At 48.3% G+C, this 24,819-nt stretch overlaps 1 protein-coding gene across 1 annotated transcript in view; it reads right to left on the reverse strand.

The window, feature by feature from the left end:
- LOC135568538 (bifunctional heparan sulfate N-deacetylase/N-sulfotransferase 4-like) overlaps positions 1-24,819 on the reverse strand; it is a 66,539-nt gene that overhangs the window by 19,782 nt on the left and 21,938 nt on the right. The window contains exon 3 of the mRNA XM_065015332.1: positions 11,106-11,192. Coding sequence (XP_064871404.1) covers positions 11,106-11,192 — 87 coding nt within the window. The remainder of the gene's footprint in view (positions 1-11,105; positions 11,193-24,819) is intronic.

Consider the following 24,819-nt stretch of genomic DNA (forward strand, 5'->3'; position numbering starts at 1 on the left):
TGTCTGTTCCAGGGGTCAGTGTGTCTGTTCCAGGGGTCAGTGTGTCTGTTCCAGGGGTCAGTGTGTCTGTTCCAGGGGTCAGTGTGTCTGTTCCAGGGGTCAGTGTGTCTGTTCCAGGGGTCAGTGTGTCTGTACCAGGGGTCAGTGTGTCTGTTCCAGGGGTCAGTGTGTCTGTTCCAGGGGTCAGTGTGTCTGTTCCAGGGGTCAGTGTGTCTGTTCCAGGGGTCAGTGTGTCTGTTCCAGGGGTCAGTGTGTCTGTTCCAGGGGTCAGTGTGTCTGTACCAGGGGTCAGTGTGTCTGTTCCAGGGGTCAGTGTGTCTGTACCAGGGGTCAGTGTGTCTGTTCCAGGGGTCAGTGTGTCTGTTACCAGGGGTCAGTGTGTCTGTTCCAGGGGTCAGTGTGTCTGTTCCAGGGGTCAGTGTGTCTGTTCCAGGGGTCAGTGTGTCTGTACCAGGGGTCAGTGTGTCTGTTCCAGGGATCAGTGTGTCTGTACCTGGTGTAGCAGCTGTCTGTTCCAGGGGTCAGTGTGTCTGTACCAGGGGTCAGTGGGTCTGTACCAGGGGTCAGTGTGTCTGTTCCAGGGGTCAGTGTGTCTGTTCCAGGGATCAGTGTGTCTGTTCCAGGGGTCAGTGTGTCTGTTCCAGGGGTCAGTGTGTCTGTTCCAGGGGTCAGTGTGTCTGTTCCAGGGGTCAGTGTGTCTGTTCCAGGGGTCAGTGTGTCTGTTCCAGGGGTCAGTGTGTCTGTACCAGGGGTCAGTGTGTCTGTTCCAGGGGTCAGTGTGTCTGTTCCAGGGGTCAGTGTGTCTGTACCAGGGGTCAGTGTGTCTGTTCCAGGGGTCAGTGTGTCTGTTCCAGGGGTCAGTGTGTCTGTTCCAGGGGTCAGTGTGTCTGTTCCAGGGGTCAGTGTGTCTGTTCCAGGGGTCAGTGTGTCTGTTCCAGGGGTCAGTGTGTCTGTTCCAGGGGTCAGTGTGTCTGTTCCAGGGGTCAGTGTGTCTGTTCCAGGGGTCAGTGTGTCTGTACCAGGGGTCAGTCAGGGGTCAGTGTGTCTGTTCCAGGGGTCAGTGTGTCTGTTCCAGGGGTCAGTGTGTCTGTAGGGGTCAGTGTGTCTGTACCAGGGGTCAGTGTGTCTGTTCCAGGGGTCAGTGTGTCTGTTCCAGGGGTCAGTGTGTCTGTTCCAGGGGTCAGTGTGTCTGTACCAGGGGTCAGTGTGTCTGTTCCAGGGATCAGTGTGTCTGTACCTGGTGTAGCAGCTGTCTGTTCCTGGGGTCAGTGTGTCTGTACCAGGGGTCAGTGGGTCTGTACCAGGGGTCAGTGTGTCTGTTCCAGGGGTCAGTGTGTCTGTTCCAGGGATCAGTGTGTCTGTTCCAGGGGTCAGTGTGTCTGTTCCAGGGGTCAGTGTGTCTGTTCCAGGGGTCAGTGTGTCTGTTCCAGGGGTCAGTGTGTCTGTTCCAGGGGTCAGTGTGTCTGTTCCACCAGGGGTCAGTGTGTCTGTTCCAGGGGTCAGTGTGTCTGTTCCAGGGGTCAGTGTGTCTGTTCCAGGGGTCAGTGGGTCTGTTCCAGGGGTCAGTGTGTCTGTACCAGGGGTCAGTGTGTCTGTTCCAGGGGTCAGTGTGTCTGTACCAGGGGTCAGTGTGTCTGTTCCAGGGGTCAGTGTGTCTGTTCCAGGGGTCAGTGTGTCTGTTCCAGGGGTCAGTGTGTCTGTTCCAGGGGTCAGTGTGTCTGTTCCAGGGGTCAGTGTGTCTGTACCAGGGGTCAGTGTGTCTGTCAGTGTGTCTGTTCCAGGGGTCAGTGTGTCTGTTCCAGGGGTCAGTGTGTCTGTTCCAGGGGTCAGTGTGTCTGTTCCAGGGGTCAGTGTGTCTGTTCCAGGGGTCAGTGTGTCTGTACCAGGGGTCAGTGTGTCTGTTCCAGGGGTCAGTGTGTCTGTACCAGGGGTCAGTGTGTCTGTTCCAGGGGTCAGTGTGTCTGTTCCAGGGGTCAGTGTGTCTGTTCCAGGGGTCAGTGTGTCTGTTCCAGGGGTCAGTGTGTCTGTTCCAGGGGTCAGTGTGTCTGTTCCAGGGGTCAGTGTGTCTGTACCAGGGGTCAGTGTGTCTGTTCCAGGGGTCAGTGTGTCTGTTCCAGGGGTCAGTGTGTCTGTTCCAGGGGTCAGTGTGTCTGTTCCAGGGGTCAGTGTGTCTGTACCAGGGGTCAGTGTGTCTGTTCCAGGGGTCAGTGTGTCTGTACCAGGGGTCAGTGTGTCTGTTCCAGGGGTCAGTGTGTCTGTTCCAGGGGTCAGTGTGTCTGTTCCAGGGGTCAGTGTGTCTGTTCCAGGGGTCAGTGTGTCTGTACCAGGGGTCAGTGTGTCTGTACCAGGGGTCAGTGTGTCTGTTCCAGGGGTCAGTGTGTCTGTTCCAGGGGTCAGTGTGTCTGTTCCAGGGGTCAGTGTGTCTGTACCAGGGGTCAGTGTGTCTGTTCCAGGGATCAGTGTGTCTGTACCTGGTGTAGCAGCTGTCTGTTCCTGGGGTCAGTGTGTCTGTACCAGGGGTCAGTGGGTCTGTACCAGGGGTCAGTGTGTCTGTTCCAGGGGTCAGTGTGTCTGTTCCAGGGATCAGTGTGTCTGTTCCAGGGGTCAGTGTGTCTGTTCCAGGGGTCAGTGTGTCTGTTCCAGGGGTCAGTGTGTCTGTTCCAGGGGTCAGTGTGTCTGTTCCAGGGGGGTCAGTGTGTCTGTACCAGGGGTCAGTGTGTCTGTTCCAGGGTCAGTGTGTCTGTACCAGGGGTCAGTGTGTCTGTTCCAGGGGTCAGTGTGTCTGTTCCAGGGGTCAGTGTGTCTGTTCCAGGGGTCAGTGTGTCTGTCTGTTCTGTTCCAGGGGTCAGTGTGTCTGTTCCAGGGTCAGTGTGTCTGTTCCAGGGGTCAGTGTGTCTGTTCCAGGGGTCAGTGTGTCTGTTCCAGGGGTCAGTGTGTCTGTTCCAGGGGTCAGTGTGTCTGTTCCAGGGGTCAGTGTGTCTGTTCCAGGGGTCAGTGTGTCTGTTCCAGGGGTCAGTGTGTCTGTACCAGGGGTCAGTGTGTCTGTTCCAGGGGTCAGTGTGTCTGTTCCAGGGGGGTCAGTGTGTCTGTTCCAGGGGTCAGTGTGTCTGTTCCAGGGGTCAGTGTGTCTGTACCAGGGGTCAGTGTGTCTGTTCCAGGGTGTCACCAGGGGTCAGTGTGTCTGTTCCAGGGGTCAGTGTGTCTGTTCCAGGGGTCAGTGTGTCTGTTCCAGGGGTTCAGTGTGTCTGTTCCAGGGGTCAGTGTGTCTGTACCAGGGGTCAGTGTGTCTGTTCCAGGGGTCAGTGTGTCTGTTCCAGGGGGGTCAGTGTGTCTGTTCCAGGGGTCAGTGTGTCTGTTCCAGGGGTCAGTGTGTCTGTTCCAGGGGTCAGTGTGTCTGTTCCAGGGGTCAGTGTGTCTGTTCCAGGGGTCAGTGTGTCTGTTCCAGGGGTCAGTGTGTCTGTTCCAGGGGTCAGTGTGTCTGTTCCAGGGGTCAGTGTGTCTGTTCCAGGGGTCAGTGTGTCTGTTCCAGGGGTCAGTGTGTCTGTTCCAGGGGTCAGTGTGTCTGTTCCAGGGGTCAGTGTGTCTGTTCCAGGGGTCAGTGTGTCTGTACCAGGGGGTCAGTGTGTCTGTTCCAGGGTCAGTGTGTCTGTTCCAGGGGTCAGTGTGTGTCCAGGGTCTGTGTCTGTTCAGGGGTCAGGGGTCAGTGTGTCTGTTCCAGGGGTCAGTGTGTCTGTTCCCAGTGGGTTCCAGGGGTCAGTGTGTCTGTTCCAGGGGTCAGTGTGTCTGTTCCAGGGTCAGTGTGTCTGTTCCAGGGGTCAGTGTGTCTGTTCCAGGGGTCAGTGTGTCTGTTCCAGGGGTCAGTGTGTCTGTTCCAGGGGTCAGTGTGTCTGTACCAGGGGTCAGTGTGTCTGTTCCAGGGGTCAGTGTGTCTGTTCCAGGGGTCAGTGTGTCTGTTCCAGGGGTCAGTGTGTCTGTTCCAGGGGTCAGTGTGTCTGTACCTGGGGTCAGTGTGTCTGTTCCAGGGGTCAGTGTGTCTGTTCCAGGGGTCAGTGTGTCTGTTCCAGGGGTCAGTGTGTCTGTTCCAGGGGTCAGTGTGTCTGTTCCAGGGGTCAGTGTGTCTGTACCAGGGGTCAGTGTGTCTGTTCCAGGGGTCAGTGTGTCTGTTGTGTCTGTTCCAGGGGTCAGTGTGTCTGTTCCAGGGGTCAGTGTGTCTGTTCCAGGGGTCAGTGTGTCTGTTCCAGGGGTCAGTGTGTCTGTTCCAGGGGTCAGTGTGTCTGTACCAGGGGTCAGTGTGTCTGTTCCAGGGGTCAGTGTGTCTGTTCCAGGGGTCAGTGTGTCTGTTCCAGGGGTCAGTGTGTCTGTTCCAGGGGTCAGTGTGTCTGTTCCAGGGGTCAGTGTGTCTGTTCCAGGGGTCAGTGTGTCTGTTCCAGGGGTCAGTGTGTCTGTTCCAGGGGTCAGTGTGTCTGTTCCAGGGGTCAGTGTGTCTGTTCCAGGGGTCAGTGTGTCTGTACCAGGGGTCAGTGTGTCTGTTCCAGGGGTCAGTGTGTCTGTTACCAGGGGTCAGTGTGTCTGTCCAGGGGTCAGTGTGTCTGTACCAGGGGTCACCAGGGGTGTGTCTGTTCCAGGGGTCAGTGTGTCTGTACCAGGGGTCAGTGTGTCTGTTCCAGGGGTCAGTGTGTCTGTTCCAGGGGTCAGTGTGTCTGTTCCAGGGGTCAGTGTGTCTGTTCCAGGGGTCAGTGTGTCTGTTCCAGGGGTCAGTGTGTCTGTACCAGGGGTCAGTGTGTCTGTTCCAGGGGTCAGTGTGTCTGTACCAGGGGTCAGTGTGTCTGTTCCAGGGGTCAGTGTGTCTGTTCCAGGGGTCAGTGTGTCTGTTCCAGGGGTCAGTGTGTCTGTGTCTGTCTGTTCCAGGGGTCAGTGTGTCTGTGGTGTGTGCCAGGGGTCAGTGTGTCTGTTCCAGGGGTCAGTGTCTGTTCCAGGGGTCAGTGTGTCTGTGTGTCTGTTCCAGGGGTCAGTGTGTCTGTTCCAGGGGTCAGTGTGTCTGTACCAGGGGTCAGTGTGTCTGTACCTGGTGTAGCAGCTGTCTGTTCCAGGGGTCAGTGTGTCTGTACCTGGGGTCAGTGTGTCTGTACCAGGGGTCAGTGTGTCTGTTCCAGGGGTCAGTGTGTCTGTACCTGGGGTCAGTGTGTCTGTTCCAGGGGTCAGTGTGTCTGTTCCAGGGGTCAGTGTGTCTGTACCTGGTGTAACAGCTGTCTGTTCCAGGGGTCAGTGTGTCTGTACCAGGGGTCAGAGTCTCTGTTCCAGGGGTCAGTGTGTCTGTTCCAGGGGTCAGTGTGTCTGTTCCAGGGGTCAGTGTGTCTGTACTTGGTGTAACAGCTGTCTGTACCAGGGGTCAGTGTGTCTGTACCTGGTGTATCAGCTGTCTGTACCAGGGGTCAGTGTGTCTGTTCCAGGGGTCAGTGTGTCTGTACCAGGGGTCAGTGTGTCTGTACCAGGGGTCAGTGTGTCTGTACCTGGTGTAGCAGCTGTCTGTACCAGGGGTCAGTGTGTCTGTTCCAGGGGTCAGTGTGTCTGTTCCTGGGGTCAGTGTGTCTGTACCAGGGGTCAGTGTGTCTGTTCCTGGGGTCAGTGTGTCTGTTCCAGGGGTCAGTGTGTCTGTTCGAGGGGTCAGTGTGTCTGTTCCTGGGGTCAGTGTGTCTGTTCCAGGGGTCAGTGTGTCTGAACCAGGGGTCAGTGTGTCTGTTCCAGGGGTCAGTGTGTCTGTTCCAGGGGTCAGTGTGTCTGTTCCAGGGGTCAGTGTGTCTGTACCAGGGGTCAGTGTGTCTGTACCAGGGGTCAGTGTGTCTGTTCCAGGGGTCAGTGTGTCTGTACCAGGGGTCAGTGTGTCTGTTCCAGGGGTCAGTGGGTCTGTTCCAGGGGTCAGTGGGTCTGTACCAGGGGTCAGTGTGTCTGTTCCAGGGGTCAGTGTGTCTGTTCCAGGGGTCAGTGTGTCTGTTCCAGGGGTCAGTGTGTCTGTTCCAGGGGTCAGTGTGTCTGTTCCAGGGGTCAGTGTGTCTGTTCCAGGGGTCAGTGTGTCTGTACCAGGGGTCAGTGTGTCTGTTCCAGGGGTCAGTGTGTCTGTACCAGGGGTCAGTGTGTCTGTACCAGGGATCAGTGTGTCTGTTCCAGGGGTCAGTGTGTCTGTACCAGGGGTCAGTGTGTCTGTACCAGGGGTCAGTGTGTCTGTTCCAGGGGTCAGTGTGTCTGTACCTGGTGTAGCAGCTGTCTGTGCCAGGGGTCAGTGTGTCTGTACCTGGTGTAACAGCTGTCTGTTCCAGGGGTCAGTGTGTCTGTACCTGGTGTAGCAGCTGTCTGTTCCAGGGGTCAGTGTGTCTGTTCCAGGGGTCAGTGTGTCTGTACCAGGGGTCAGTGTGTCTGTACCTGGTGTAGCAGCTGTCTGTTCCAGGGGTCAGTGTGTCTGTACCTGGGGTCCTGGGGTCAGTGTGTCTGTGTGTCTGTACCAGGGGTCAGTGTGTCTGTTCCAGGGGTCAGTGTGTCTGTACCTGGGGTCAGTGTGTCTGTTCCAGGGGTCAGTGTGTCTGTTCCAGGGGTCAGTGTGTCTGTACCTGGTGTAACAGCTGTCTGTTCCAGGGGTCAGTGTGTCTGTACCAGGGGTCAGAGTCTCTGTTCCAGGGGTCAGTGTGTCTGTTCCAGGGGTCAGTGTGTCTGTTCCAGGGGTCAGTGTGTCTGTACTTGGTGTAACAGCTGTCTGTACCAGGGGTCAGTGTGTCTGTACCTGGTGTATCAGCTGTCTGTACCAGGGGTCAGTGTGTCTGTTCCAGGGGTCAGTGTGTCTGTACCAGGGGTCAGTGTGTCTGTACCAGGGGTCAGTGTGTCTGTACCTGGTGTAGCAGCTGTCTGTACCAGGGGTCAGTGTGTCTGTACCAGGGGTCAGTGTGTCTGTACCTGGTGTAGCAGCTGTCTGTTCCAGGGGTCAGTGTGTCTGTTCCAGGGGTCAGTGTGTCTGTACCAGGGGTCAGTGTGTCTGTTCCAGGGGTCAGTGTGTCTGTACCAGGGGTCAGTGTGTCTGTACCAGGGGTCAGTGTGTCTGTTCCAGGGGTCAGTGTGTCTGTTCCAGGGGTCAGTGTGTCTGTACCAGGGGTCAGTGTGTCTGTTCCAGGGGTCAGTGTGTCTGTACCTGGTGTAACAGCTGTCTGTTCCAGGGGTCAGTGTGTCTGTACCAGGGGTCAGTGTCTCTGTTCCAGGGGTCAGTGTGTCTGTACCAGGGGTCAGTGTGTCTGTACCTGGTGTAGCAGCTGTCTGTTCCAGGGGTCAGTGTGTCTGTTCCAGGGGTCAGTGTGTCTGTACCAGGGGTCAGTGTGTCTGTTCCAGGGATCAGTGTGTCTGTACCAGGGGTCAGTGTGTCTGTACCTGGTGTAACAGCTGTCTGTTCCAGGGGTCAGTGTGTCTGTTCCAGGGGTCAGTGTGTCTGTACCAGGGGTCAGTGTGTCTGTACCAGGGGTCAGTGTGTCTGTACCAGGGGTCAGTGTGTCTGTACCTGGTGTAGCAGCTGTCTGTTCCAGGGGTCAGTGTGTCTGTACCAGGGGTCAGTGTGTCTGTACCAGGGGTCAGTGTGTCTGTTCCAGGGATCAGTGTGTCTGTACCAGGGGTCAGTGTGTCTGTTCCAGGGGTCAGTGTGTCTGTTCCAGGGGTCAGTGTGTCTGTTCCAGGGGTCAGTGTGTCTGTTCCAGGGGTCAGTGTGTCTGTACCAGGGGTCAGTGTGTCTGTTCCAGGGGTCAGTGTGTCTGTTCCAGGGGTCAGTGTGTCTGTACCTGGTGTAGCAGCTGTCTGTACCAGGGGTCAGTGTGTCTGTTCCAGGGGTCAGTGTGTCTGTTCCAGGGGTCAGTGTGTCTGTACCAGGGGTCAGTGTGTCTGTTCCAGGGGTCAGTGTGTCTGTTCCAGGGGTCAGTGTGTCTGTACCAGCGGTCAGTGTGTCTGTACCAGGGGTCAGTGTGTCTGTACCAGGGGTCAGTGTGTCTGTTCCAGGGGTCAGTGTGTTTGTACCAGGGGTCAGTGTGTCTGTTCCAGGGGTCAGTGGGTCTGTTCCAGGGGTCAGTGTGTCTGTACCAGGGGTCAGTGTGTCTGTTCCAGGGGTCAGTGTGTCTGTACCAGGGGTCAGTGTGTCTGTTCCAGGGGTCAGTGTGTCTGTTCCAGGGGTCAGTGTGTCTGTTCCAGGGGTCAGTGTGTCTGTTCCAGGGGTCAGTGTGTCTGTACCAGGGGTCAGTGTGTCTGTTCCAGGGGTCAGTGTGTCTGTACCAGGGGTCAGTGTGTCTGTACCAGGGATCAGTGTGTCTGTTCCAGGGGTCAGTGTGTCTGTACCAGGGGTCAGTGTGTCTGTACCAGGGGTCAGTGTGTCTGTTCCAGGGGTCAGTGTGTCTGTACCTGGTGTAGCAGCTGTCTGTGCCAGGGGTCAGTGTGTCTGTACCTGGTGTAACAGCTGTCTGTTCCAGGGGTCAGTGTGTCTGTACCTGGTGTAGCAGCTGTCTGTTCCAGGGGTCAGTGTGTCTGTTCCAGGGGTCAGTGTGTCTGTACCAGGGGTCAGTGTGTCTGTACCTGGTGTAGCAGCTGTCTGTTCCAGGGGTCATTGTGTCTGTACCTGGGGTCAGTGTGTCTGTACCAGGGGTCAGTGTGTCTGTTCCAGGGGTCAGTGTGTCTGTACCTGGGGTCAGTGTGTCTGTTCCAGGGGTCAGTGTGTCTGTTCCAGGGGTCAGTGTGTCTGTACCTGGTGTAACAGCTGTCTGTTCCAGGGGTCAGTGTGTCTGTACCAGGGGTCAGTGTCTCTGTTCCAGGGGTCAGTGTGTCTGTTCCAGGGGTCAGTGTGTCTGTTCCAGGGGTCAGAGTGTCTGTACTTGGTGTAACAGCTGTCTGTACCAGGGGTCAGTGTGTCTGTACCTGGTGTATCAGCTGTCTGTACCAGGGGTCAGTGTGTCTGTACCTGGGGTCAGTGTGTCTGTACCAGGGGTCAGTGTGTCTGTACCAGGGGTCAGTGTGTCTGTACCTGGTGTAGCAGCTGTCTGTACCAGGGGTCAGTGTGTCTGTACCAGGGGTCAGTGTGTCTGTACCTGGTGTAGCAGCTGTCTGTTCCAGGGGTCAGTGTGTCTGTTCCAGGGGTCAGTGTGTCTGTACCAGGGGTCAGTGTGTCTGTTCCAGGGATCAGTGTGTCTGTACCAGGGGTCAGTGTGTCTGTACCTGGTGTAACAGCTGTCTGTTCCAGGGGTCAGTGTGTCTGTTCCAGGGGTCAGTGTGTCTGTACCAGGGGTCAGTGTGTCTGTTCCAGGGGTCAGTGTGTCTGTACCTGGTGTAACAGCTGTCTGTTCCAGGGGTCAGTGTGTCTGTACCAGGGGTCAGTGTCTCTGTTCCAGGGGTCAGTGTGTCTGTTCCAGGGGTCAGTGTGTCTGTAACAGGGTTCAGTGTGTGTGTACCTGGTGTATCAGCTGTCTGTACCAGGGGTCAGTGTGTCTGTTCCAGGGGTCAGTGTGTCTGTACCAGGGGTCAGTGTGTCTGTACCAGGGGTCAGTGTGTCTGTACCTGGTGTAGCAGCTGTCTGTACCAGGGGTCAGTGTGTCTGTACCAGGGGTCAGTGTGTCTGTACCTGGTGTAGCAGCTGTCTGTTCCAGGGGTCAGTGTGTCTGTTCCAGGGGTCAGTGTGTCTGTACCAGGGGTCAGTGTGTCTGTTCCAGGGATCAGTGTGTCTGTACCAGGGGTCAGTGTGTCTGTACCTGGTGTAACAGCTGTCTGTTCCAGGGGTCAGTGTGTCTGTTCCAGGGGTCAGTGTGTCTGTACCAGGGGTCAGTGTGTCTGTTCCAGGGGTCAGTGTGTCTGTACCAGGGGTCAGTGTGTCTGTACCTGGTGTAGCAGCTGTCTGTTCCAGGGGTCAGTGTGTCTGTACCAGGGGTCAGTGTGTCTGTACCAGGGGTCAGTGTGTCTGTTCCAGGGATCAGTGTGTCTGTACCAGGGGTCAGTGTGTCTGTTCCAGGGGTCAGTGTGTCTGTTCCAGGGGTCAGTGTGTCTGTACCAGGGGTCAGTGTGTCTGTTCCAGGGGTCAGTGTGTCTGTTCCAGGGGTCAGTGTGTCTGTACCTGGTGTAGCAGCTGTCTGTACCAGGGGTCAGTGTGTCTGTTCCAGGGGTCAGTGTGTCTGTTCCAGGGGTCAGTGTGTCTGTTCCAGGGGTCAGTGTGTCTGTTCCAGGGGCCAGTGTGTCTGTTCCAGGGGTCAGTGTGTCTGTACCAGGGGTCAGTGTGTCTGTTCCAGGGGTCAGTGTGTCTGTACCAGGGGTCAGTGTGTCTGTACCTGGTATAACAGCTGTCTGTTCCAGGGGTCAGTGTGTCTGTTCCAGGGGTCAGTGTGTCTGTACCAGGGGTCAGTGTGTCTGTACCTGGTGTAACAGCTGTCTGTTCCAGGGGTCAGTGTGTCTGTACCAGGGGTCAGTGTGTCTGTTCCAGGGGTCAGTGTGTCTGTACTTGGTGTAACAGCTGTCTGTTCCAGGGGTCAGTGTGTCTGTACCATGGGTCAGTGTGTCTGTACCAGGGGTCAGTGTGTCTGTACCTGGTGTCAGTGTGTCTGTACCAGGGGTCAGTGTGTCTGTACCAGGGGTCAGTGTGTCTGTACCAGGGGTCAGTGTGTCTGTACCTGGTGTCAGTGTGTCTGTACCAGGGGTCAGTGTGTCTGTACCAGGGGTCAGTGTGTCTGTACCTGGTGTCAGTGTGTCTGTACCAGGGGTCAGTGTGTCTGTACCAGGGGTCAGTGTGTCTGTACCAGGGGTCAGTGTGTCTGTACCTGGTGTCAGTGTGTCTGTTCCAGGGGTCAGTGTGTCTGTACCAGGGGTCAGTGTGTCTGTACCAGGGGTCAGTGTGTCTGTACCTGGTGTCAGTGTGTCTGTACCAGGGGTCAGTGTGTCTGTACCAGGGGTCAGTGTGTCTGTACCAGGGGTCAGTGTGTCTGTACCTGGTGTCAGTGTGTCTGTTCCAGGGGTCAGTGTGTCTGTACCAGGGGTCAGTGTGTCTGTACCAGGGGTCAGTGTGTCTGTACCTGGTGTCAGTGTGTCTGTACCAGGGGTCAGTGTGTCTGTACCTGGTGTAGCAGCTGTCTGTTCCAGGGGTCAGTGTGGGCATACTTCAACAGACTCTCGTAGATGACCAGGATGTAGCGACCACGCCCCTTTGAAAAAAAGAGAACAACGTAAAACAGCTTGTTACACTTCTGTGGTGACGTAACCACGGCAACGTGTGGTTGGCTTTTGATGTGTTACAGGTCCTTTGTGATTTTAGATGTAACCACGGAAACGTGCGGTAGCTTCTGTGTTGGGGGTAGAAGCTGTTCAACAGTCTTCTGTTTTGGGGGTAGAAACTGTTCAGCAGTCTACTGTTTTGGGGGTAAAAGCTGTTCAGTAGTCTACTGTTTCGGGGGTAGAAACTGTTCAACAGTCTACTGTTTTGGGGGTAAAAGCTGTTCAGCAGTCTTCTGTTTCGGGGGTAGAAGCTGTTCAGCAGTCTACTGTTTTGGGGGTAGAAGCTATTCAGCAGTCTACTGTTTCGGGGGAAGAAGCTGTTCAACAGTCTACTGTTTTGGGGGGGGGGTAGAAGCTGTTCAGCAGTCTTCTGTTTCGGGGTAGAAGCTGTTCAGCAGTCTACTGTTTTGGGGGTAGAAGCTATTCAGCAGTCTACTGTTTTGGGGGTAGAAGCTGTTCAACAGTCTACTGTTTTGGGGGTAGAAACTGTTCAACAGTCTACTGTTTTGGGGGTAGAAGCTGTTCAGCAGTCTACTGTTTTGGGGGTAGAAACTGTTCAGCAGTCTTCTGTTTCGGGGGTAGAAGCTGTTCAGCAGTCTACTGTTTTGGGGGTAGAAGCTATTCAGCAGTCTACTGTTTTGGGGGTAGAAGCTGTTCAACAGTCTACTGTTTTGGGGGTAGAAACTGTTCAACAGTCTACTGTTTTGGGGGTAGAAGCTGTTCAGCAGTCTACTGTTTTGGGGGTAGAAGCTGTTCAGCGGTCTACTGTTTTGGGGGGTAGAAGCTGTTCAGCAGTCTACTGTTTTGGGGGGTAGAAGCTGTTCAGTAGTCTACTGGACTTTGGGTTGCAACATTCCAGGAAATTGCTGATTACGAGAATCCTCAAACTGAGACCTAAACCTTGGTTGGAGGATTACTGACTTCCTGCTTGTTCCCTGCTGATTTCGAGAATCCTCAAACTGAGACCTAAACCTTGGTTGGAGGATTACTGACTTCCTGCTTGTTCCCTGCTGATTACGAGAATCCTCAAACTGAGACCTAAACCTTGGTTGGAGGATTACTGACTTCCTGCTTGTTCCCTGCTGATTACGAGAATCCTCAAACTGAGACCTAAACCTTGGTTGGAGGATTACTGACTTCCTGCTTGTTCCCTGCTGATTACGAGAATCCTCAAACTGAGACCTAAACCTTGGTTGGAGGATTACTGACTTCCTGCTTGTTCCCTGCTGATTTCGAGAATCCTCAAACTGAGACCTAAACCTTGGTTGGAGGATTACTGACTTCCTGCTTGTTCCCTGCTGATTACGAGAATCCTCAAACTGAGACCTAAACCTTGGTTGGAGGATTACTGACTTCCTGCTTGTTCCCTGCTGATTACGAGAATCCTCAAACTGAGACCTAAACCTTGGTTGGAGGATTACTGACTTCCTGCTTGTTCCCTGCTGATTACGAGAATCCTCAAACTGAGACCTAAACCTTGGTTGGAGGATTACTGACTTCCTGCTTGTTCCCTGCTGATTACGAGAATCCTCAAACTGAGACCTAAACCTTGGTTGGAGGATTACTGACTTCCTGCTTGTTCCCTGCTGATTACGAGAATCCTCAAACTGAGACCTAAACCTTGGTTGGAGGATTACTGACTTCCTGCTTGTTCCCTGCTGATTACGAGAATCCTCAAACTGAGACCTAAACCTTGGTTGGAGGATTACTGACTTCCTGCTTGTTCCCTGCTGATTACGAGAATCCTCAAACTGAGACCTAAACCTTGGTTGGAGGATTACTGACTTCCTGCTTGTTCCCTGCTGATTACGAGAATCCTCAAACTGAGACCGTTTTTGGAACAATATTGGAAAGTTACTGAAATTTCGCAACGTTAGCAGATCTCCATGAAAAAGGTTAAATATTCAAACGAATCATAAAATTACAACAATATTAACCTGGTCAGTGAGACAGGTCTCCCTTCCCCATAATAATAATAATATTAACCTGGTCAGTGAGAGGAGACAGGTCTCCCTTCCCCATAATAATAATAATATTAACCTGGTCAGTGAGACAGGTCTCCCTTCCCCATAATAATAATAATATTAACCTGGTCAGTGAGACAGGTCTCCCTTCCCCATAATAATAATAATATTAACCTGGTCAGTGAGGCAGGTCTCCCTTCCCCATAATAATAATAATATTAACCTGGTCAGTGAGAGGAGGCAGGTCTCCCTTCCCCATAATAATAATAATATTAACCTGGTCAGTGAGAGGAGGCAGGTCTCCCTTCCCCATAATAATAATAATATTAACCTGGTCAGTGAGACAGGTCTCCCTTCCCCATAATAATAATAATATTAACCTGGTCAGTGAGAGGAGACAGGTCTCCCTTCCCCATAATAATAATAATATTAACCTGGTCAGTGAGAGGAGGCAGGTCTCCCTTCCCCATAATAATAATAATAATATTAACCTGGTCAGTGAGGCAGGTCTCTCTTCCCCATAATAATAATAATATTAACCTGGTCAGTGAGACAGGTCTCCCTTCCCCATAATAATAATATTAACCTGGTCAGTGAGAGGAGACAGGTCTCCCTTCCCCATAATAATAATAATATTAACCTGGTCAGTGAGAGGAGACAGGTCTCCCTTCCCCATAATAATAATAATATTAACCTGGTCAGTGAGAGGAGACAGGTCTCCCTTCCCCATAATAATAATAATATTAACCTGGTCAGTGAGGGGAGGCAGGTCTCCCTTCCCCATAATAATAATAATATTAACCTGGTCAGTGAGAGGAGGCAGGTCTCCCTTCCCCATAATAATAATAATATTAACCTGGTCAGTGAGAGGAGGCAGGTCTCCCTTCCCCATAATAATAATAATATTAACCTGGTCAGTGAGAGGAGACAGGTCTCCCTTCCCCATAATAATAATAATATTAACCTGGTCAGTGAGGCAGGTCTCCCTTCCCCATAATAATAATAATATTAACCTGGTCAGTGAGAGGAGGCAGGTCTCCCTTCCCCATAATAATAATAATATTAACCTGGTCAGTGAGAGGAGGCAGGTCTCCCTTCCCCATAATAATAATAATATTAACCTGGTCAGTGAGAGGAGGCAGGTCTCCCTTCCCCATAATAATAATAATATTAACCTGGTCAGTGAGAGGACCTGGTCAGGTCTCCCTTCCCCATAATAATAATAATATTAACCTGGTCAGTGAGGAGGCAGGTCTCCCTTCCCCATAATAATAATAATATTAACCTGGTCAGTGAGAGGAGGCAGGTCTCCCTTCCCCATAATAATAATAATATTAACCTGGTCAGTGAGAGGAGACAGGTCTCCCTTCCCCATAATAATAATAATATTAACCTGGTCAGTGAGAGGAGACAGGTCTCCCTTCCCCATAATAATAATAATATTAACCTGGTCAGTGAGGCAGGTCTCCCTTCCCCATAATAATAATAATATTAACCTGGTCAGTGAGAGGAGGCAGGTCTCCCTTCCCCATAATAATAATAATATTAACCTGGTCAGTGAGAGGAGGCAGGTCTCCCTTCCCCATAATAATAATAATATTAACCTGGTCAGTGAGAGGAGACAGGTCTCCCTTCCCCATAATAATAATAATATTAACCTGGTCAGTGAGACAGGTCTCCCTTCCCCATAATAATAATAATATTAACCTGGTCAGTGAGGCAGGTCTCCTTCCCCATAATAATAATAATATTAACCTGGTCAGTGAGAGGAGTCAGGTCTCCTTCCCCATAATAATAATAATATTAACCTGGTCAGTGAGAGGAGGCAGGTCTCCTTCCCCCATAATAATAATAATATTAACCTGGTCAGTGAGAGGAGACAGGTCTCCCTTCCCCATAATAATAATAATATTAACCTGGTCAGTGAGAGGAGACAGGTCTCCCTTCCCCATAATAATAATAATATTAACCTGGTCAGTGAGAGGAGGCAGGTCTCCTTCCCCATAATAATAATAATATTAACCTGGTCAGTGAGAGGAGGCAGGTCTCCCTTCCCCATAATAATAATAATATTAACCTGGTCAGTGAGAGGAGGCAGGTCTCCTTCCCCATAATAATAATAATATTAACCTGGTCAGTGAGAGGAGACAGGTCTCCCTTCCCCATAATAATAATAATATTAACCTGGTCAGTGAGAGGAGGCAGGTCTCCCTTCCCCATAATAATAATAATATTAACCTGGTCAGTGAGAGGAGGCAGGTCTCCCTTCCCCATAATAATAATAATATTAACCTGGTCAGTGAGAGGAGGCAGGTCTCCCTTCCCCATAATAATAATAATATTAACCTGGTCAGTGAGAGGAGACAGGTCTCCCTTCCCCATAATAATAATAATATTAACCTGGTCAGTGAGAGGAGACAGGTCTCCCTTCCCCATAATAATAATAATATTAACCTGGTCAGTGAGGGAGACAGGTCTCCCTTCCCCATAATAATAATAATATTAACCTGGTCAGTGAGAGGAGGCAGGTCTCCTTCCCCATAATAATAATAATATTAACCTGGTCAGTGAGGAGGCAGGTCTCCTTCCCCATAATAATAATAATATTAACCTGGTCAGTGAGAGGAGACAGGTCTCCCTTCCCCATAATAATAATAATATTAACCTGGTCAGTGAGAGAGGCAGGTCTCCCTTCCCCATAATAATAATAATATTAACCTGGTCAGTGAGAGCAGGTCTCCTTCCCCATAATAATAATAATATTAACCTGGTCAGTGAGAGGAGACAGGTCTCCCTTCCCCATAATAATAATAATATTAACCTGGTCAGTGAGACAGGTCTCCTTCCCCATAATAATAATAATATTAACCTGGTCAGTGAGACAGGTCTCCTTCCCCATAATAATAATAATATTAACCTGGTCAGTGAGAGGAGGCAGGTCTCCCTTCCCCATAATAATAATAATATTAACCTGGTCAGTGAGAGGAGGCAGGTCTCCCTTCCCCATAATAATAATAATATTAACCTGGTCAGTGAGAGGAGGCAGGTCTTCCCCTTAACCCCATAATAATAATAATATTAACCTGGTCAGTGAGAGGAGGCAGGTCTCCCTTCCCCATAATAATAATAATATTAACCTGGTCAGTGAGAGGAGGTCAGGTCTCCTTCCCCATAATAATAATAATATTAACCTGGTCAGTGAGAGGAGACAGGTCTCCCTTCCCCATAATAATAATAATATTAACCTGGTCAGTGAGAGGAGACAGGTCTCCCTTCCCCATAATAATAATAATATTAACCTGGTCAGTGAGGCAGGTCTCCCTTCCCCATAATAATAATAATATTAACCTGGTCAGTGAGGCAGGTCTCCCTTCCCCATAATAATAATAATATTAACCTGGTCAGTGAGACAGGTCTCCCTTCCCCATAATAATAATAATATTAACCTGGTCAGTGAGAGGAGGCAGGTCTCCCTTCCCCATAATAATAATAATATTAACCTGGTCAGTGAGAGGAGACAGGTCTCCCTTCCCCATAATAATAATAATATTAACCTGGTCAGTGAGAGGAGACAGGTCTCCCTTCCCCATAATAATAATAATATTAACCTGGTCAGTGAGAGGACAGGTCTCCCTTCCCCATAATAATAATAATATTAACCTGGTCAGTGAGAGGAGGCAGGTCTCCCTTCCCCATAATAATAATAATATTAACCTGGTCAGTGAGAGGAGGCAGGTCTCCCTTCCCCATAATAATAATAATATTAACCTGGTCAGTGAGAGGAGACAGGTCTCCCTTCCCCATAATAATAATAATATTAACCTGGTCAGTGAGGCAGGTCTCCCTTCCCCATAATAATAATAATATTAACCTGGTCAGTGAGAGGAGACAGGTCTCCCTTCCCCATAATAATAATAATATTAACCTGGTCAGTGAGAGGAGGCAGGTCTCCCTTCCCCATAATAATAATAATATTAACCTGGTCAGTGAGAGGAGGCAGGTCTCCCTTCCCCATAATAATAATAATATTAACCTGGTCAGTGAGGCAGGTCTCCCTTCCCCATAATAATAATAATATTAACCTGGTCAGTGAGGCAGGTCTCCCTTCCCCATAATAATAATAATATTAACCTGGTCAGTGAGAGGAGACAGGTCTCCCTTCCCCATAATAATAATAATATTAACCTGGTCAGTGAGAGAGAGGCAGGTCTCCCTTCCCCATAATAATAATAATATTAACCTGGTCAGTGAGAGGAGACAGGTCTCCTTCCCCATAATAATAATAATATTAACCTGGTCAGTGAGAGGAGGCAGGTCTCCCTTCCCCATAATAATAATAATATTAACCTGGTCAGTGAGAGGAGGCAGGTCTCCCTTCCCCATAATAATAATAATATTAACCTGGTCAGTGAGAGGAGACAGGTCTCCCTTCCCCATAATAATAATAATATTAACCTGGTCAGTGAGAGGAGACAGGTCTCCCTTCCCCATAATAATAATAATATTAACCTGGTCAGTGAGAGAGCAGGTCTCCCTTCCCCATAATAATAATAATATTAACCTGGTCAGTGAGACAGGTCTCCCTTCCCCATAATAATAATAATATTAACCTGGTCAGTGAGGCAGGTCTCCCTTCCCCATAATAATAATAATATTAACCTGGTCAGTGAGAGGAGACAGGTCTCCCTTCCCCATAATAATAATAATATTAACCTGGTCAGTGAGAGGAGGCAGGTCTCCCTTCCCCATAATAATAATAATATTAACCTGGTCAGTGAGGCAGGTCTCCCTTCCCCATAATAATAATAATATTAACCTGGTCAGTGAGAGGAGGCAGGTCTCCCTTCCCCATAATAATAATAATATTAACCTGGTCAGTGAGAGGAGACAGGTCTCCCTTCCCCATAATAATAATAATATTAACCTGGTCAGTGAGAGGAGACAGGTCTCCCTTCCCCATAATAATAATAATATTAACCTGGTCAGTGAGAGGAGACAGGTCTCCCTTCCCCATAATAATAATAATATTAACCTGGTCAGTGAGAGGCAGGTCTCCTTCCCATAATAATAATAATATTAACCTGGTCAGTGAGAGGAGACAGGTCTCCTTCCCATAATAATAATAATATTAACCTGGTCAGTGAGAGGAGACAGGACCTGGTCAGTGAGAGCAGGTCTCCCTTCCCCATAATAATAATAATATTAACCTGGTCAGTGAGAGGAGGCAGGTCTCCCTTCCCCATAATAATAATAATATTAACCTGGTCAGTGAGAGGAGACAGGTCTCCCTTCCCCATAATAATAATAATATTAACCTGGTCAGTGAGAGGAGACAGGTCTCCCTTCCCCATAATAATAATAATATTAACCTGGTCAGTGAGAGAGACAGGTCTCCCTTCCCCATAATAATAATAATATTAACCTGGTCAGTGAGGAGGCAGGTCTCCCTTCCCCATAATAATAATAATATTAACCTGGTCAGTGAGAGGGAGGCAGGTCTCCCTTCCCCATAATAATAATAATATTAACCTGGTCAGTGAGAGGAGCAGGTCTCCTTCCCCATAATAATAATAATATTAACCTGGTCAGTGAGAGGAGGCAGGTCTCCTTCCCCATAATAATAATAATATTAACCTGGTCAGTGAGAGGAGGCAGGTCTCCCTTCCCATAATAATAATAATATTAACCTGGTCAGTGAGAGGAGACAGGTCTCCCTTCCCCATAATAATAATAATATTAACCTGGTCAGTGAGAGGAGGCAGGTCTCCCTTCCCCATAATAATAATAATATTAACCTGGTCAGTGAGAGTGGAGACAGGTCTCCTTCCCCATAATAATAATAATATTAACCTGGTCAGTGAGAGGGAGACAGGTCTCCCTTCCCCATAATAATAATAATATTAACCTGGTCAGTGAGAGGAGACAGGTCTCCCTTCCCCATAATAATAATAATATTAACCTGGTCAGTGAGAGGAGACAGGTCTCCCTTCCCCATAATAATAATAATATTAACCTGGTCAGTGAGAGGAGACAGGTCTCCCTTCCCCATAATAATAATAATATTAACCTGGTCAGTGAGAGGAGACAGGTCTCCCTTCCCCATAATAATAATAATATTAACCTGGTCAGTGAGAGGAGCAGGCGGTCTCCCTTCCCCATAATAATAATAATATTAACCTGGTCAGTGAGAGGAGACAGGTCTCCTTCCCCATAATAATAATAATATTAACCTGGTCAGTGAGACAGGTCTCCCTTCCCCATAATAATAATAATATTAACCTGGTCAGTGAGGCAGGTCTCCCTTCCCCCATAATAATAATAATATTAACCTGGTCAGTGAGAGGAGCAGGTCTCCCTTCCCCATAATAATAATAATATTAACCTGGTCAGTGAGAGGAGACAGGTCTCCCTTCCCCATAATAATAATAATATTAACCTGGTCAGTGAGAGGAGACAGGTCTCCCTTCCCCATAATAATAATAATATTAACCTGGTCAGTGAGAGGAGACAGGTCTCCCTTCCCCATAATAATAATAATATTAACCTGGTCAGTGAGAGGAGACAGGTCTCCCTTCCCCATAATAATAATAATATTAACCTGGTCAGTGAGAGAGGAGACAGGTCTCCCTTCCCCATAATAATAATAATACTGGTCAGTGAGAGGAGACAGGTCTCCCTTCCCCATAATAATAATAATATTAACCTGGTCAGTGAGGACAGGTCTCCCTTCCCCATAATAATAATAATATTAACCTGGTCAGTGAGAGGAGACAGGTCTCCCTTCCCCATAATAATAATAATATTAACCTGGTCAGTGAGAGGAGACAGGTCTCCTTCCCCATAATAATAATAATATTAACCTGGTCAGTGAGTGAGACAGGTCTCCCTTCCCCATAATAATAATAATATTAACCTGGTCAGTGAGAGGAGGCAGGTCTCCCTTCCCCATAATAATAATAATATTAACCTGGTCAGTGAGAGGAGACAGGTCTCCCTTCCCCATAATAATAATAATATTAACCTGGTCAGTGAGAGGAGACAGGTCTCCCTTCCCCATAATAATAATAATATTAACCTGGTCAGTGAGAGGAGACAGGTCTCCCTTCCCCATAATAATAATAATATTAACCTGGTCAGTGAGAGGAGACAGGTCTCCCTTCCCCATAATAATAATAATATTAACCTGGTCAGTGAGAGGAGACAGGTCTCCCTTCCCCATAATAATAATAATATTAACCTGGTCAGTGAGAGGAGACAGGTCTCCCTTCCCCATAATAATAATAATATTAACCTGGTCAGTGAGAGGAGACAGGTCTCCCTTCCCCATAATAATAATAATATTAACCTGGTCAGTGAGAGGAGACAGGTCTCCCTTCCCCATAATAATAATAATATTAACCTGGTCAGTGAGAGGAGACAGGTCTCCCTTCCCCATAATAATAATAATATTAACCTGGTCAGTGAGAGGACAGGTCTCCCTTCCCCATAATAATAATAATATTAACCTGGTCAGTGAGAGGAGACAGGTCTCCCTTCCCCATAATAATAATAATATTAACCTGGTCAGTGAGAGGAGACAGGTCTCCCTTCCCCATAATAATAATAATATTAACCTGGTCAGTGAGAGAGCAGGTCTCCCTTCCCCATAATAATAATAATATTAACCTGGTCAGTGAGAGGAGACAGGTCTCCCTTCCCCATAATAATAATAATATTAACCTGGTCAGTGAGAGGAGACAGGTCTCCCTTCCCCATAATAATAATAATATTAACCTGGTCAGTGAGAGGAGACAGGTCTCCCTTCCCCATAATAATAATAATATTAACCTGGTCAGTGAGACAGGTCTCCCTTCCCCATAATAATAATAATATTAACCTGGTCAGTGAGAGGAGACAGGTCTCCCTTCCCCATAATAATAATAATATTAACCTGGTCAGTGAGAGGAGACAGGTCTCCCTTCCCCATAATAATAATAATATTAACCTGGTCAGTGAGAGGAGACAGGTCTCCCTTCCCCATAATAATAATAATATTAACCTGGTCAGTGAGAGGAGACAGGTCTCCCTTCCCCATAATAATAATAATATTAACCTGGTCAGTGAGAGGAGACAGGTCTCCCTTCCCCATAATAATAATAATATTAACCTGGTCAGTGAGAGGAGACAGGTCTCCCTTCCCCATAATAATAATAATATTAACCTGGTCAGTGAGAGGAGACAGGTCTCCCTTCCCCATAATAATAATAATATTAACCTGGTCAGTGAGAGGAGGTCTCCCTTCCCCATAATAATAATAATATTAACCTGGTCAGTGAGAGGAGACAGGTCTCCCTTCCCCATAATAATAATAATATTAACCTGGTCAGTGAGAGGAGACAGGTCTCCTTCCCCATAATAATAATAATATTAACCTGGTCAGTGAGAGGAGACAGGTCTCCCTTCCCCATAATAATAATAATATTAACCTGGTCAGTGAGAGGAGACAGGTCTCCCTTCCCCATAATAATAATAATATTAACCTGGTCAGTGAGAGGAGACAGGTCTCCCTTCCCCATAATAATAATAATATTAACCTGGTCAGTGAGAGGGAGACAGGTCTCCCTTCCCATAATAATAATAATATTAACCTGGTCAGTGAGAGGAGACAGGTCTCCCTTCCCCATAATAATAATAATATTAACCTGGTCAGTGAGAGGAGACAGGTCTCCCTTCCCCATAATAATAATAATATTAACCTGGTCAGTGAGGACAGGTCTCCCTTCCCCATAATAATAATAATATTAACCTGGTCAGTGAGAGGAGGCAGGTCTCCCTTCCCCATAATAATAATAATATTAACCTGGTCAGTGAGAGGAGACAGGTCTCCCTTCCCCATAATAATAATAATATTAACCTGGTCAGTGAGAGGAGACAGGTCTCCCTTCCCCATAATAATAATAATATTAACCTGGTCAGTGAGAGGAGACAGGTCTCCCTTCCCCATAATAATAATAATATTAACCTGGTCAGTGAGAGGAGACAGGTCTCCCTTCCCCATAATAATAATAATATTAACCTGGTCAGTGAGAGGAGACAGGTCCCCTTCCCCATAATAATAATAATATTAACCTGGTCAGTGAGAGGAGACAGGTCTCCCTTCCCCATAATAATAATAATATTAACCTGGTCAGTGAGAGGAGACAGGTCTCCCTTCCCCATAATAATAATAATATTAACCTGGTCAGTGAGAGGAGACAGGTCTCCCTTCCCCATAATAATAATAATATTAACCTGGTCAGTGAGAGGAGACAGGTCTCCCTTCCCCATAATAATAATAATATTAACCTGGTCAGTGAGAGACAGGTCTCCCTTCCCCATAATAATAATAATATTAACCTGGTCAGTGAGAGGAGACAGGTCTCCCTTCCCCATAATAATAATAATATTAACCTGGTCAGTGAGAGGAGACAGGTCTCCCTTCCCCATAATAATAATAATATTAACCTGGTCAGTGAGAGGAGACAGGTCTCCCTTCCCCATAATAATAATAATATTAACCTGGTCAGTGAGAGGAGACAGGTCTCCCTTCCCCATAATAATAATAATATTAACCTGGTCAGTGAGACAGGTCTCCCTTCCCCATAATAATAATAATATTAACCTGGTCAGTGAGAGGAGACAGGTCTCCCTTCCCCATAATAATAATAATATTAACCTGGTCAGTGAGAGGAGGTCTCCCTTCCCCATAATAATAATAATATTAACCTGGTCAGTCAGGTCTCCCTTCCCCATAATAATAATAATATTAACCTGGTCAGTGAGAGGAGACAGGTCTCCCTTCCCCATAATAATAATAATATTAACCTGGTCAGTGAGAGGAGACAGGTCTCCCTTCCCCATAATAATAATAATATTAACCTGGTCAGTGAGAGGAGACAGGTCTCCCTTCCCCATAATAATAATAATATTAACCTGGTCAGTGAGAGGAGACAGGTCTCCCTTCCCCATAATAATAATAATATTAACCTGGTCAGTGAGAGGAGACAGGTCTCCCTTCCCCATAATAATAATAATATTAACCCATAATAATAATAATATTAACCTGGTCAGTGAGAGGAGACAGGTCTCCCTTCCCCATAATAATAATAATATTAACCTGGTCAGTGAGAGGAGACAGGTCTCCCTTCCCCATAATAATAATAATATTAACCTGGTCAGTGAGAGGAGACAGGTCTCCCTTCCCCATAATAATAATAATATTAACCTGGTCAGTGAGAGAGACAGGTCTCCCTTCCCCATAATAATAATAATATTAACCTGGTCAGTGAGAGGAGACAGGTCTCCCTTCCCCATAATAATAATAATATTAACCTGGTCAGTGAGAGGAGACAGGTCTCCCTTCCCCATAATAATAATAATATTAACCTTCCCCATAATAATAATAATATTAACCTGGTCAGTGAGAGGAGACAGGTCTCCCTTCCCCATAATAATAATAATATTAACCTGGTCAGTGAGAGGAGGCAGGTCTCCCTTCCCCATAATAATAATAATATTAACCTGGTCAGTGAGAGGAGACAGGTCTCCCTTCCCCATAATAATAATAATATTAACCTGGTCAGTGAGAGGAGACAGGTCTCCCTTCCCCATAATAATAATAATATTAACCTGGTCAGTGAGAGGAGACAGGTCTCCCTTCCCCATAATAATAATAATATTAACCTGGTCAGTGAGAGGGAGACAGGTCTCCCTTCCCCATAATAATAATAATATTAACCTGGTCAGTGAGAGGAGACAGGTCTCCTTCCCCATAATAATAATAATATTAACCTGGTCAGTGAGAGACAGGTCTCCCTTCCCCATAATAATAATAATATTAACCTGGTCAGTGAGAGGAGACAGGTCTCCCTTCCCCATAATAATAATAATATTAACCTGGTCAGTGAGAGGAGACAGGTCTCCCTTCCCCATAATAATAATAATATTAACCTGGTCAGTGAGAGGAGACAGGTCTCCCTTCCCCATAATAATAATAATATTAACCTGGTCAGTGAGAGGAGACAGGTCTCCCTTCCCCATAATAATAATAATATTAACCTGGTCAGTGAGACAGGTCTCCCTTCCCCATAATAATAATAATATTAACCTGGTCAGTGAGAGGAGACAGGTCTCCCTTCCCCATAATAATAATAATATTAACCTGGTCAGTGAGAGGAGACAGGTCTCCCTTCCCCATAATAATAATAATATTAACCTGGTCAGTGAGAGGAGACAGGTCTCCCTTCCCCATAATAATAATAATAATAATAATAATATTAACCTGGTCAGTGAGAGGAGACAGGTCTCCCTTCCCCATAATAATAATAATATTAACCTGGTCAGTGAGAGGAGACAGGTCTCCCTTCCCCATAATAATAATAATATTAACCTGGTCAGTGAGAGGAGACAGGTCTCCCTTCCCCATAATAATAATAATATTAACCTGGTCAGTGAGAGGAGACAGGTCTCCTTCCCCATAATAATAATAATATTAACCTGGTCAGTGAGAGGAGACAGGTCTCCCTTCCCCATAATAATAATAATATTAACCTGGTCAGTGAGACAGGTCTCCCTT

The sequence above is a fragment of the Oncorhynchus nerka genome, unplaced genomic scaffold, assembly GCF_034236695.1.
Source record: "Oncorhynchus nerka isolate Pitt River unplaced genomic scaffold, Oner_Uvic_2.0 unplaced_scaffold_1506, whole genome shotgun sequence".
Classification (NCBI taxonomy): domain Eukaryota; kingdom Metazoa; phylum Chordata; class Actinopteri; order Salmoniformes; family Salmonidae; genus Oncorhynchus; species Oncorhynchus nerka.